At 49.4% G+C, this 14,652-nt stretch overlaps 1 protein-coding gene across 3 annotated transcripts in view; it reads left to right on the forward strand.

The window, feature by feature from the left end:
• Positions 1 to 14,652, forward strand: part of LOC144162144 (uncharacterized) — a 50,462-nt gene that overhangs the window by 32,722 nt on the left and 3,088 nt on the right. The window contains exons 2-4 of one of the 3 annotated variants that reach the window (XM_077692631.1): positions 3,163 to 3,292; positions 10,457 to 10,753; positions 13,962 to 14,500. In XM_077692631.1, the coding sequence (XP_077548757.1) occupies positions 3,176 to 3,292; positions 10,457 to 10,753; positions 13,962 to 14,500 (953 nt within the window). In that variant the 5' untranslated portion in view covers positions 3,163 to 3,175. Of the gene's footprint in view, positions 1 to 3,162; positions 3,293 to 10,456; positions 10,754 to 13,155; positions 13,301 to 13,961; positions 14,501 to 14,652 lie in introns of those variants that run through there. The other 2 variants (XM_077692632.1, XM_077692633.1) reach the window with 2 other exon arrangements.

Consider the following 14,652-nt stretch of genomic DNA (forward strand, 5'->3'; position numbering starts at 1 on the left):
GGAGTTCCCCCTCATACAACCCAGTCCAGGCAAGGGAAGGGGGTGTTCAAAGGATAGGATAGCTTCACGGTTCAAATTAACCGCCTGTTGTCTGCTGGGTACCCGCAGCATTAGCCGACAGCAGTGGCTCGTGACTAATTGAAAGGGTTAAAACGTGGCGACCAGGACTGCCCGGAGATAAAACCAAGGAAGGAAAACTTTGTGGTGGTTCCTTATATGCACGGGGTTACGCATAGCCTCAAGAAGATTGGCATGCGCGCAGTGTTAAGTAATTTTCTCTGCCCCTAACAAGCCTTTGAAGCTGTGTCCAATGGTGAATGGCGGTGGTAGAGAAAAAGTGGGTGGTTCAAAGAAACACAGGGAACAATTTGTTCGATGTGGTGAAGGCGTTATTTATTCTCTCCCCTTGGATCGTGGAAGAACCTACATCGTCAAGACGGGTAGATGCCTCAACGATAGGCTGAGGGAGCATAAAAACCTCGTATGAAAGACGGCTGTTTCGAGCCACCTATACTGCGCACTGCAAATATTGTGCCTGAGTTCCGCTGTTCGGGGAGTGCTCAGTGATTGCTAGAGAAAAGGACAGTCATACGCGAGAGGTTAGCGAAGCACTCGAGATTGACCATCCTGATGAAAACTGCGTCAGCATGCCATCTGTTGCGCTCTCAGAAAAGGAAAAACAGTATCTGGGGCAACGAGCGTAGAAGGCAGGGCGCGAATAAGTGTTTACACCATATTTGTTGGGCCTTGTTATACTTGTTTGTACTTGCTTAGGTGGTTGGCAATGGTCGCCAAGGCTGCCGCTACCTCAACTTCCGCTGCCCGCTTATGACTATGAAAGCTACTTGCCTTTTGGAAAGAGTTCACTGACTGAGGAGCGAGCCAACTCTAGCGGGAAATCTAGTACCGGTCTACCGACGTACCAACACGCAGTAGTAACCACGCGAGGTGTAAGGTGTTCCAGAACCTGTGAGTCTAACTTGCGGTTGCGGCTGTTGAATGCGACGCGTCGTAGTCACGGATATCGACCGCAGTGGACAGGGAATCAGGACCGCGCCGCGTGGGAAAGACAGCCTCCAGCACGCACGACGCGTGGCTGTCGCCCACAGGCGCCTACGGGGCGGGAGGGCACTCGAACGGCTGTGGTTCTGCAGGCTGGCTGCGACGGGACGTGTTGACGATCGCCAATGCCGAAGGCGCGCAGAGCCGAGCATTAGTACCACGCCTCGAGAAGAAAGAAGCCAGCCAGTTGTCGGAAACAATATGTGGCCCCAGGATGACAAGCGTCTGCTTGTGGTACGTGACACGTAGAGTCGTCTCTTAAGATCGATGGGACCAAAGAGTCCGGCGTGAGGCGTCCAGCTCAGGGCGAACACTCCGTCGGCTGTTCGAACGACGCTGCTAGTGAATCGATATTTCATCACAAGCATTTGTGCTGCTGCTGCTGCTGACGATAATACCATCTTCGAGATGTGGGTATGTATCCCACACTTAGGGCTCACCCACTTGGCAACCCACTTAGCTTTTCAAACCGCTATAGTGGTCTTGCACACAGTGCTTGAGTCGGTAATCAATCGGTCAGTGATACAGGAGATTGCGGAAAGCGCGACTTCTTTATTGGGCACGGACTTCTGCACAGAATAAGCAGCGCCGCAGATATGATCATCCTCATTATAGCTATCATCATCATCATTGTTGTTATGATTATCATCGTATTCGGGCCAAGCACCTTTTGCCGTAAGTTTACCGGTCGGCAGCTACAGACCCTCAGCCACCCGGTTTTTCAGCCAATCCATCCCCAGTGACAGGTGGCCATCTTGATCCTCGATAACGCCATCGCTGGCACCACCACCAGGGTGTTTCTTTCTTTTCTTTTTTTTACTTTTAAGACAATATTTTCTCTCGCTTTCCTGTTTCGTCTTGTGTAATTATATACGCTCATTGAACAAAATTCTTATTGGACAGTTCCCCTGAGCGGGTATGTGTCATTTTATGCTGGATATCATAATCATCACCATCACCATCACTGCGGGACTGGTCAACGGCGGCTCCGGCCACTAAACGAGCGCTGCCCGCGGCGGCGGGGCCATGCGAAGTCGCCGGTCCTCCTGGTAGTGGCGAGGTACGTGTAAGCCTTCCTTCTACCGAACTTCTGGCTGTTGACCACCCAGAGCGCGACGTAGTAGCTGTAGTTGCTGCGTATACCTCACTGGCGCAAATGAGACGTGGAAAAAACGAAGTGCGAACAGTTTCGAGCGCCCGCAGCGTAACCACTGAAGACAGAAAGATGCACCGGAAGGGTCAGCAAGTAAGGTTGCGAAGGCCCTTATAACAACGTTAATTTGCCTTAAAATACTATATCATGGTTTAATAAGGCTGCGTTATTGTCTATAAACGCGCGCAACTCTTTTCACTTGTAAGCGAAAGCAAGTCAAATCACCAAAATATTCGGTGTTAACTTTTAGTCCATACCTGGATTTCTCCCTGGGCAGTTGGCGCAGCGAAGGTTAGATTTCGGGAGGCGTTCCCCAGCATTTTGGGCGAATTTCGCACCCGATCCCAAGCCGAAATTCAATGCATATGGCATACGCATATGCGAAGACGTGCGTCAGCGTTTCTTGGAGAATTCCTATCGCCTACCACTCTGCCTACGACACTATGCCTGCGTAATGGAGATAGGGTTGTAGCTGCACTTAGCTTCAACTGTCTGTTGTCAATACTTTTCCGTCAAACTCAGTAGAACCCCAGAAATTTGAAATCCAAAACCTTGCGGTGCACAACAGACAATAAAACAGACATTGTGTATAAGCAGTGCTTTCAAGATTTGGTGTCATTTTACGGTAAATATAAACGTAGCAATAATGGCACGCGTGTAATCGCAGTGCAACCAGCACAATCCGCCTATACACACGCTCGGGTTATGCTCGCATACACGTGCTTGTAAGGCGAGCTTTGACATCACCTTACTACTCGTGTTAGCGTTCATATTACAAACGGGTTCCACTTGATGATGGTACACAGGTTGTCTGTACTCAACCGGCGCTGCAGAAGTGCTCAAGATGTTTCAGCTCAAAGCAAACTCTCCTTGTCCGCAATACCAGCTCTGCCTGTTCGTACCGCATCGTGTATGGCGGAGGAAAACAAATTTGCCATCTCCTTCAGGTCTGTCTGGGACATGGTGAGGATGGCGGTGCTTACCTGCAGCCGCCTCCTTGGGGTTCTGCTCCTGTTGACAGGCGTGGACAACTACGAGCTGTTTCAACGTGACAAGCCCCGAGCGAGCGCTGTCGCAGTAAGTGCCATTTGTAGATCGCGGGTTTAGGAAATCGCGCAACGGTAGCACACGAATAGTCGCACTCTAACATATGGAATGACGCGGGACACATCGGCGAAAGGCCAGCGGAATTGTAATTGATGCGGAAATGAAATTGAAATTGAAATTGATGAACTGGCCCTGTACGAGAAGTGGGCCAGGGACTGACATTTTCTTAATGTAGTGTCTATTAGTCCGGCAACCGTGAGAATCACCGTCAGAAATTTCTCACGGCAGTCGCCTCTTACTGGCTAAGCACGCAACGCGGAGATTCTATGGGATAAATATTCCCTGAAAAGGAGTGTTTTGCAGCGTCGTCGTTGGGCTCCACTCTTTGTGGAGGGCTAGAGTGGACGCAGTTGAGTGCGCTCACGGTCCATTTAACCGTTGCCGTAAAGTGCCTGGCGGCACTTTACGGCAAAGGTTGAATGGACCGTGAGCGCGTGGGGGAACCAGATGCCGACACAAAGCTTTGTGACCCGCTGCAAAAGGGTTGCCAAGCCCTGCAGAACTTCAAAGAAAAAGACTTGCCAAACAAACAAACAAAAAAAATCAGGTGCTCCTGTAGCGCTGTGGTATAGTACTTGCTTTTAAACGAGTATACGCTCAGGTTCGAGTCCGACATTCGGGTGGGTTTTTTTTTTCTTTTTCTTTTTTTAGCTTTCAATTTTTTTCGGTCATCGTGATTTCGTTAACACTTTTTTACTCTGTTTTTACTACATCAAGAGATCGACGCACAGACTTCTAGAAAAGGTTAAATTACGTTTAATATTGGTTGTGTTCTGTGTCGTTGGGCTGGGTCAGATTAGGTTTGTTGCGGTTGGGCTAGGTTTGGGTAGGTTATGACGCGTTCGGTTAGGTTACGCTAGGTTCGCTGAGGTTATGTTAGGTTGGGTTACGTTAGGACATAATATTAATCTGCAAATTTTAGGCCAGCCAGCTTTTATGGACACTGCCGTGAGAATTTCCCGGAGGAAATTCACTGCGTCTAATCTCACGGCTGCCGTGAGATTAGACGCAGCCAAAGAAGAACTAGCTCGCAGTTTTTCTTCAGGTGCGTCGTCAGGCGCATTCATTGTATAAAGGTAAACTTGCCCGACTTTACCCCGAAATACATTCCGAGTAGTCGATGGTAAGTGTTGCAGGGTCCCCTTGAGTAGCTTGGGATAACATATGGGATGATGCACACGCGGTAGAGGCGGAATAATTTTGGACACTGGTCCTCCGATTAGCGTTATTAAATAAGAAGGCGTCTTCTTAAAGGCGGAGCAAGTTTTTTTTTAAGCAAGAACTTTCTTAGCCGGACCGATGGCATCCGGTCAAAAAACTAATACATTTCCCCATAGACCGATTGGTCGACCGAAAAGCTCTGATAAGATCTCTGAACACACGGCGCATGCGTGAAATCGGGCTTCGATTCTGTCAAAACGGTTACTTGAAAATCGGAGAAAGGAACGGTTCTATAGATAAGAGTATACAATACACGCATCGATCATGAAGAATGAGTGCAGTAGTATAGCTTTATCTCAAAAACCACGTATCGGTATGCACATTTAGATCGTTCGTAGTTGCGATTACTTAGTGCGCAAAAAAATCGTCACATGGATTCATTCTTTGTTTGCGATTTGGATCTTTGAAGGCTTGTCGATCAATTAGGCGTACTTTCAGCGAAGGTTGTACGCCCTTTTAGCGAACGTTCTGACGCACTTTTGACGCAGTTTTAATGTGAGATAGCTTTCTCGCTTCTCTCAGCTTTTTTTTTAAAAAGGGGTGGTTTATACTATATACATATATTTTTCGAAAACGCTTTGTTTTTGAAGTGTTTTTCCTAGGTTGCTTCACTGCGGTACACAAGTGCATGTAGCAGCGCTCGCTTTACACAAGACAGAGAAAACAATACTAGAGAGTTCTCAAATAAAACAATATCCAAAATAACTGACTGGACATGGAATTTACAAAAAAAATTGCAAAATCTCGCCGATGTTACTTGGTAATTAATCTATAAAAGCACAAAAGCAATGCGCTTCGTTGAAACTGATACTACAAGAACTAAGTTATTTTAGGTAAGATATCGGAAGACGGATGCTGTTGCAGCTAAGAGAAGTTATTTGATATAATCTGATAACACTACCGGTGGTAATGGCTAAAATTTTTGTCAGACCACTTAGACGTGGCGCAGGGCTCCCTTGCGGCATATTCAAATATCCCACGCATGCGCACGTTCCCGCATTAGAAGCGCCAGCTGGTGAGGTATACCGTAAATTTGTACTTCCTGTATCGGCTGCTGGAAGCGTTCGGCTCATACCCTTTCCGGCCCAACAAAAATATTTTAGAAAAGTGGCCACAAGTAATTAAATTTTGTGTATTTACCCCTTCCTAATGATGCTTCGACAAGTGAAAATGGAAAGCTCAGAGTATTTCACACAGAAAACAAACCCTCATATATGTGTGGGCTGGGCTTCTACTCGTATGATCTGCGGATAGTAAGAATTACACTAGTAAGAATACCTTTAAAATGGCATCAGGCGCAGAAAAACTGCATTTTTACGTATTATTTATAAGTTTTATATTGTTTTCAGGAATACTTATATTATAAATTGGATTTTGTGAAAATAAATAATAATTAAGTTTTAATTATTTAATTATTAATTACAATTTATATTATTATCACAAGTGAATACGAAAATAGTTCAAGGTTAAGGCGCGAGAAAACAATATCAACGAGCCAGCACAAAACCACTAATAAATGAGACACCAAGAAAGCAAGAAAAAATTATCTATTACAAACCGCCTCCTTCGTAACCTCGACATCCTTGACCTCGACTCCCTCTTGCAACTGTTCAACACTCATTGGACGAAGGGCACCCTTCCAAAGCAGTGGCGGCATTCGGAAATTAATTTAATCCCAAAACCCCAAAAACCTGTTTCGCTAACATCACTACGTCCGATCGCCCTTACCTCATGCATTGGCAAACTGTTCGAGCGTCTTGTACATCACCACCTCACCGACTACCTCGAAGAAAAGCATTTATACCCACTGACAATGTTTGGCTTTCGCGCCCAACTGTCAACGCAGGACATTCTTTTACAACTTAAGGAGCAGGTGCTAGACCATCTCAGCCGCACCACGCCTCGCACAATCCTTGCGCTGGACGCGAAAGGCGCATTGGACAACGTTACTCACCAAGCGATTCTAGACAACCTCAACGCCACCCACTGCGGGTCTCGCACCTTCAACTACGTTGCAGCGTTTCTCCGAGAGAGCACGTACGGCTACTATCAAGCTCGGAAGTCTAACCTCGGCCATCATCAGAACACCTCCTAAAGGCACACCGCAAGGATCTGTAATATCCCCCCTACTTTTCAATATCGCACTACTTGAACTACCTACTCTTCTGAACAAAATACCCAACCTGCAGCATGCCATATACACCGACGACATTACTTTCTGGACTACCTCTGGTTCCAGTGGAGAACAGCAAGACGCCCTCCAAAAAAATCCCGCCATCTCCACGAAGTGAATAATGATGATAGGGGCGAAGCTAAAATGCTTATCGGTGAAACCGTGAAACATTGTTATAGGTCTTCTTGACGGCGCGCACCATCTGAATGAGTGAAGGACATAAGGCGCGTTCGTAGCCATGCTCGCGTCTCGGTTTGTAGCGCAGTGGGAATTGCGCCACGTACCTCCCGTCGCGGCCAGAGAGTCGTGGGATTGAAACCGGGCGCTGCCGCGTCAAGACCACCACTCCTCGCTCGCAAAGCTTGAGACTTCCCACCGCTCCATTGACAAGCCCGTCGACGACGTCGATGTTTGTGGTGATTATGTAGGGCTTGTTTGGGACGATGAGAATCTCCATGGGTAAGTTGGCGAATTCGGTGTGTGACATTTTAGCCACCTTGGCCGTCGCCTTCTGCAGAGCGTCTTGTGTCGTGTACCCACGGTACGAGTCTTGAACTCGCAGGCGACGAACGACAACCTCTTCTTTTCCTCTCCTCCTTGTTGGGTAGCAACGAACGCGTTGAACGTTTTCACCTCTTCGGCCAATCTTTGGTTGGCCAATCCCTAGGGGAATCCTGCCACAATCATCATCGTGGTGCCGTTTACAGCAGCAACGAGGGACGGGACAGGGCCCGAGCAAGAGGAGCTTCGCCCCTAAAAGCTGTAGACACCACCGTCAACTACCTGCGTCCCAGGGGCCTGACATGTGAGCCTGCCAAATCAGCCCTTCTCATCCTGCGGGCCCGATCACGTGGTCGCCCTCCTCCTAGCTCCCACACCTGATCCTGAAGTGTCGATTCAAGGCGAGCTCATCCCCTCGGTGACCGCCCTCCGCGTCCTCGGCGTCTCCTTCCATCGGGACGGCACGGGTACAGCGCTCCTTCCGCAACTCCAGACATCCATTACTAGGCTAACCCATCTTATCCGCAGCCGAGATCACGGCCTCACAGAATGGGAAATTTGTCGTCTGGTCCAAGCTCTCCTGATCAGCAAAAATATGCCACACCGTACCTCAATCTCCGACCACAAGAAACCGCTAAAATTGAAACCCTCATTCGTAAGCATACAAAACGGATTTTGGCCTCCCCATTTACACCTCTACGGACAAACTGCTCAAGCTGGGCATACACAACGTCCTTGGCGAGCTTGTGGAGGCTCAGAGAAACTCCCAACTCAACGCCTCAGCTTGACGCCAACTGGCCATTCCGTTCTCCGCACGCTCGGCTACCCTACACCGCTGAATCAAGACCGACCACAACGCCTCCCAACTACCATCAAGCACCGCCTCCACGTTTCCCCCATACTGCGCCATGTGCATCCCACCTTCAACTGAGGCCGTCGGGAAGCGCGGGTCCGCTATCTCACGAAGAATTAAGCTATAGCGGATGACCCCCAGGTCCGTTATACTGACGTCGCCTATGACTCCTCCACTCGACGCACAACTTTGGTCACGCTAAATCACGCTGGCCGAATCTCCACGGCCGCCACCACACACACCAACAAAATACAGACGGCAGAAGCTCTGGCAATCCCCTTCGCAGCCACCACCCACGCCAAGCATCCGCACATCCCTGTAGTCTCTGACTCACAGCAGGCATGCCGCCTCTACCAGGCAGGTCTAGCCCCGTCCCAGGCCATTCCACTCCTCCAGCGTCTACCTGACGAGACCACCATTACGATCGTATGGACTCCCGGACACTCCGGCCTTCCGGGGAATGAAGCGGCCCACGCCGCCGCCCGAGCTCTGTACTTCCGGGCATTCTCCACCGATGGTCAAGTGATCCCATCACCCCGCACGAATGACCACGACCTCCGACAAATTCGTCTTGATAACACGTACAATGCCCTTCTGTCCCACTACACCCTTACCCGCCGAGTCTACCCCCCTCCACACCACTCCCTAACCAACCAGCAAGCCATAATCTATCGTCGCCTTCAGACCGGTACCTTTTACAACCACGTCATCCTCCACCAGGTCGCACCCACTATCTACCGCCGTCAATGCCAACACTGCGACACCCCACTCACCACATTCCACCTCGTATACTCCTGTCCCCACTCCCCTAACCCACCCCCCTTCCCCACCCTGGAGCAGTGAGAGACTAAGCAGACCAGCCCGGACCCGGCCCGCCAGAGGGCCTTGGTTTCTCGGGCCATTGAGTCGGCCCGGTCGAGAGGCATCCTGGACTAGGGACGCTTCACCACCACCATTTTCCCTTTCCCTTTTGCTCCAGTAAACGTTTACTACTACTGCTGCTACTATCACTAGCGCTGCAGTGCACGAGCCCGCCACCCTGTACCGCCCAGCAAAATTTTCGTGACGACTAAAGCCCAGCCCACCAGGTGCATTTTTCAAGCGTGATGACGGAACGCACACGAAGGGAACGGGTGTATTTTTTGGCCGATCGTGTTTTTCCAAGTCCTGCAAGTCGTGTCTTACGCTTGTTATTCAGAAAATACGAGAATACAAAAAGAAATATCAGTTTTTATCTTGAAGGCAGCTGACGTAATCGCGCCGGCTGGGGCGCCGTTTTTAATGTGCGATTTCTAGCTACCCGGTGGCAAAATGAGTGAACTACCGAAACCAATGAAGTCTCGGAAGCGTTCGCAGCGACTACCCAGGGCTGTGAAACAGAAACCGAAACAGGTGCCACTTAGTAAACAAATTTGTTGACCCACATGTTTGTGTGGGCTGGGCTGTAAAGAGATAAAATCACGTAAGAGATTTTTGAGAAATGCCTGTCAGGAGGGCCCAAAGACATCACTTTCGTATATACTTATCCTTTTGATGTAAGTAACGTCACCTAAACAACCTGAGCACACTGCTACGTGTGCAAGCGTGCAGCTACAGTCGACGTAGAGCGCGTGTATGGACCTTATACCGTCATTTCCAACTTAACATTTTTAAAGTTTGAAAAAGACAGTCAAGGAGACATGTAAGGCCGGGTTCAGACTGTTGCCGCAACTGTCGTAATAACTTTGAAGAATAACGTCATTTCACGTCTTATAAGGCGTGAAATGACGTCATTCTTAGCCAACCGAACTGCGGGACATGCAGTTTTTTTACGTCCATAGATCACGATATGGCTTTTACGTCGGTAGTCTTAACATAGCTTAACAGTTAAGTACGCAGACAAAAGCATGAAAGGCGCAAATAGCGTTCTTTATTGAAAATGGCATATACCACCGCGTGTGAGCCAGCTTTAGATGCATGCCTAGCAAAACCTACAGTTCATTACTTGACCAAGGTAAAATACCTGTCATTACATTTCTTCCTTATTTTTTGTTATAAAAAGGGGTGCTTTAAAAACACAATAAAAAGCTGATACACATTCATACACAGCTCACAGCTTGATGAAATCACCCCAGGTGAAAACAATAACGTTTTAGAGTTAGGTTTTTCTCCCTATCCTCCCCCTCCCCCCCTACACCAGCAGGCGTTCCGGTGTCCGCCCCCTAGGCGAGACAAATTACGCCTGTTGGTGGCTTTTCCTTTTCCTAAGTACAATAAATACATACATACATACATACATTAGGGCTTTCATGCAAATGCGGTAGACAGGTCCTATTCACACGCAAGGTACAACGCACTGGTTGTGGCGCAACCTTTAATAAGGTGGTGGCGCGTCTTCTTTGCAAAGCACCATGTCGCCAAGAAGGACCTGCGCATCGACCTGTCGGTTCCTTCGTTGGGAGTGCTGCTGTCGCAAAGGCTTCACCGCCAGGCTTCGCTCGTTGCTCAGTCGGTGCCTGAGGTGAAGCCCACCACCGGCACCGCAACGGAGAACCAGGCGAACAACGTCGAGGGCCGAGACTCCCCAGGAAAGGACTGGGGCGGCGAGGTTGTGCGACACCGGGGACCTTTCGGCGAGGGCATGCTCGTGAGGACCCGGCTCGTCACGTTCCCCACCGTGCACAAGCACCAGGATGGCGGGGAGGTGGGTTGCTTAAAGGAGCACCGACACGAAATTTTTATGATTCATTTTTATTGCTTTTATGGGTGCTTAATGGTCTGGCGAACCCGACACAGTACTTTAAATACTTCAGCGCGCGATAATTAATTACATTGAACGGCCTGAAAATCGTTCGTTTCAATTTCCCGCGCTTTCACGGCATGACGCGAAGGCTGGTGGGGGCGTTATTTCGACCGCACCGCCGCCGGAGCTGAACGGCTGAGCTGCCCGAAGGTGCCAGGCCTACCATTGCGGCGGAAATTCCATGACCGCTTTCAATAAAAGTCCTGATCGCGACTTCTATTGCGATTCCGGGCTATATTAGCGCTTGCTTTCCAGTGTGTGGAACTTTTTTTTGCCAACAGTGCCTTTCTGGGCAGCGGTTATGCCTGTAGCTCTGACTACGTGCGCCGGTTCGCGGGGCCTGTGTGAAGTGACGTCACGAGTTTTTGACGAGCGGTTCCGCGTCACTTATTTTGGCTACCACGGCATGATGTCATGCTGATGTCCATTTACTGAGTGCCGATCTGCGTGCTGTTCCGTCGGCGCGATGAATGAGATCCAATTAAAGTATGCTCTTCACGTCGCAGGCCGCTCATATTTCAGCCAGGGTATTTATTCTGTTGAGCAAAGGAAGCGAACTGAGCAATAATATTAAAGCCGAAAATTGGTGTCAGTACTCCTTTAGGTTGGCTTCCGGTGGAACGGAACAAGCTTATGTGCGTTACAGAAAAAATGGAGTAAGCTCACACTAACGCGTAAGACTTGAAGGTAGCGAAGCTGTAATCAACCTTCATGACCGGTTTGCTTCTTCTTCGCTGCCCCAATGACCTTTACTCCGTCATTGTTGCTATAGTGAGCTTCCTTCATTTTTTTTTACTGTGATAATCATTGGACATTACCTGGGAGGGGCGTATGCTACGGGTCTTTCCCGTCCCGAGCAAGTGTTGTTACGATTACGGCGAACGCTAGATTTTTTTTTTTTTTTTGCCAATCTTGGCCAATCTCTGTAAGTGGGTATGCTTGGCTTGAAAAACGTGCGCCGGGAACGTTGGGCGGTCGCCGCGAACCACGCCAAGCCACGGCGACCGCCCAATTAAAATTAGAATAAAATTAAATTAATGAGTAAGGAAGATTATAAACCAATCTGAAGGTTAAGTAGAGTATGTAACTCACAAAGCTCGGAATGCTATAGCCTTGCAATAGCGCTTCCCATGGACAAAAACAGCTATGATGATAACGGTTCGTCTAACGAAATAGACTGTTCATAAAGCTACGTTTCATGTTGGATCGACGCAATCAAAACTCGATCTAACGAAACCCGATCTTACGAATTTCCCGGTCTAAGAAAAAAATGCAAGTTCCCCCGCAGGTGTCCATACGGCTGAATGCTTTTATGAACACGAACTAACGTAATAGACTCAGCGCCATTCCCGACTTAATGAATTATTTCAAGAAACAGGCGTGTAAAAAGGAGTAATTTTGATTGTGTTTCGTCAGAACACCACGAAGATTATTGCGCCCCGTGAGAAAGAAAAAAACGCGAGGCATCTAATTGCGTTTTCACGTTGCTCTACGAGATAAACTCAGCAGTCCCGTGGCCGCAGACCATGGCATTCCGGCCAGCACGCTTTCCACAATCTTGAAGGGAGAGGACGCCATCATCCCTGCCACTTCGTCTTGAACTGCGTTAAGACCACCTTAAGAACCTTAAGACCACCCCGGACGAAAAAGTGGAGGAAGCCCTGTCTACGCGGTTCAAGAATATGAGAGCCAAGAACAATCCGCTAAGCGGAAAGTGGCACAACAAAAAGCGTTGTTTCGCTCTGGCCTATTAACGCTATAGCGTTATTAGGCTCATTTCTCGATTTTGCCGTGCCCGCTAGCCATCCGCTATCTGCCGTGCTCATCAAGTGTCCACGGAAATACCGTCACCAATGCCAACCAAAAACTACGACTGAGGCAGCCAGATGTAAAGGTTAACTGCAGTTAAGGAGGTAAGAAGGGTGGTAAGGAGGGCAATGATGCTACGGCGGATGCTATGACAGAGAAGTGGTACAGGGTTATTCATCAAGCGTTGCATCTGCGCAGTGAGTTGGTTCTACCACCGTTTGTACGTGCGCCGATGAGCCACTGTTGACGTGAGGCCGTTACAGGGCTCATTCGACGACTTTCCCGTAAAGGCTAACTGCCCGCTATCAGCCGTGCTCATGAAGCGACCACGGATGACAGTGTCCCCGTCAACGGGTAAGCAAGTACGTCTGCGCACCCAAAAGAGAGCTCGCGCCTGAAGCTGTGATCGAGCCTAGTTGTTTAAAACCAAATGTGGAAAGGAGAAAGCCGGCCGGTAATGATACTGCTGCGCAGAAGACAGATTGGATTCGTGGTTTCGTCACTTTCCGCCTCTGTGCAGTGACCCTCCTTCCCAACTCATAGCAGTTGATCCTAGTATCGTTAGGTTAAACTTCAGCGGTCGGAGAGCATAAACGGCGAATGTCGCAGCTCCGTTCGAAGCTCTCCCTTGACGATGAGGTAACCCTATCGCGTCTTACATCTTACCACCTAAGCGTAGCTGTCCCTTGCAACTTTTATTTTCACCGCGGAATTTTAGCGCATTGCTAAATATTGGCAGGCCAGCGCTGCAGCCGTCGCAGTTACAATGTCATGGTAGCTGCTGGGGTGCGTCTCCCTTTAGACATCAAATTTATAGAACAACTGTTTGTATTATTGCAGTCTGGATTTTGCGAAGTTCTCGATTTAACGAAATAATTCGCGGTTCCCGGTTACTTCGTCAGATCGTGTTTTAACTGTATGTTGTGCTTTGATTTTTAATTCGCACTGCCGATTTAGGCGCGGTGACAACTTCACCAGCAAAGTAATTGCTGCGGAAGTTCCGTCCGCTTTTCTTTATAACGGGCACACTCCCGTGCCCATTTTTCAACCGTTCTGCCTGTACTTCTCGCGGTGGTGAAATACAAAACACGTCCGAGTGCGCGAGACCACGGCGTACGATAAGGAACCCAGGGCAGGCTAAACTAATTTCGCTTCCACCCGGTTTATAGCTTAAACACGCTACGAAAAGACTCCAGAATTCGCCCAAAATGTTCATGTTGCGGATAAAAAAGGTGGGCAACGCTCGCGTTAAAATTCCCTCCCTGTGTCTCTTGAAATCAATCAACACCGATGGCTGCAGGACATGCGGAGAAAGGCTGTCATGCGCCAATGGAAGGACCTGATGGAGCCTCGCGAAGCAGGGGTGCGGTCCCTGGCAGACCGCCTGCCACAGCGTCCCAAGGTGAAACGGAGGGCCGGTGACGCGGCCTTCTTCGATTTCCGAAGGCCGTCCACTCCTCACGCGTCCACAGCCAACGTGGTGTGCAACTGCTCCGAACTGCTCGCCAACAAGACCGTCGAAGAGCTGCTCATCCTGGTGCCGACGCTGTCCAAGGCTATCGGGGAGACCGGCAGGAACGGGACCGTCATCAGGGAGTTCATCAGGGCGTCGCTGTCAAAATCCGTACTCGTGGAGAGAATCTACGAGGAAGGTTGCCGCTGTAGCTGCAATGGCACCGAGCTGCCTCGGCCAACCGCCGCCGGGACCGAAAAGACCACTACGGGCAGCACAACACCTCCTTCGACCGCCCGCAGCTACCGCACTATCAGCACCAGGCCCCAGCCAACCTCGACGACCACGGAGAAGATTACGTCATCTGCCACGACACCTAAATCGAGGTTAGATTGCGACGCTGAATAGTGCAATCTCTTTGGGCATGTACGTGGCTAACAGGGAGCGAAACTTTTCATCATAATCATCATCAACAACAGCAGCATACTTAGGTCCACTGCAAGACGAAAGCCTCTCCCATTGACCTCCACCCGCTTCT

This window comes from Haemaphysalis longicornis, unplaced genomic scaffold (assembly GCF_048455015.1).
Source record: "Haemaphysalis longicornis isolate Haplotype H1 unplaced genomic scaffold, Haemaphysalis longicornis Haplotype H1 scaffold_12, whole genome shotgun sequence".
NCBI lineage: Eukaryota > Metazoa > Arthropoda > Arachnida > Ixodida > Ixodidae > Haemaphysalis > Haemaphysalis longicornis.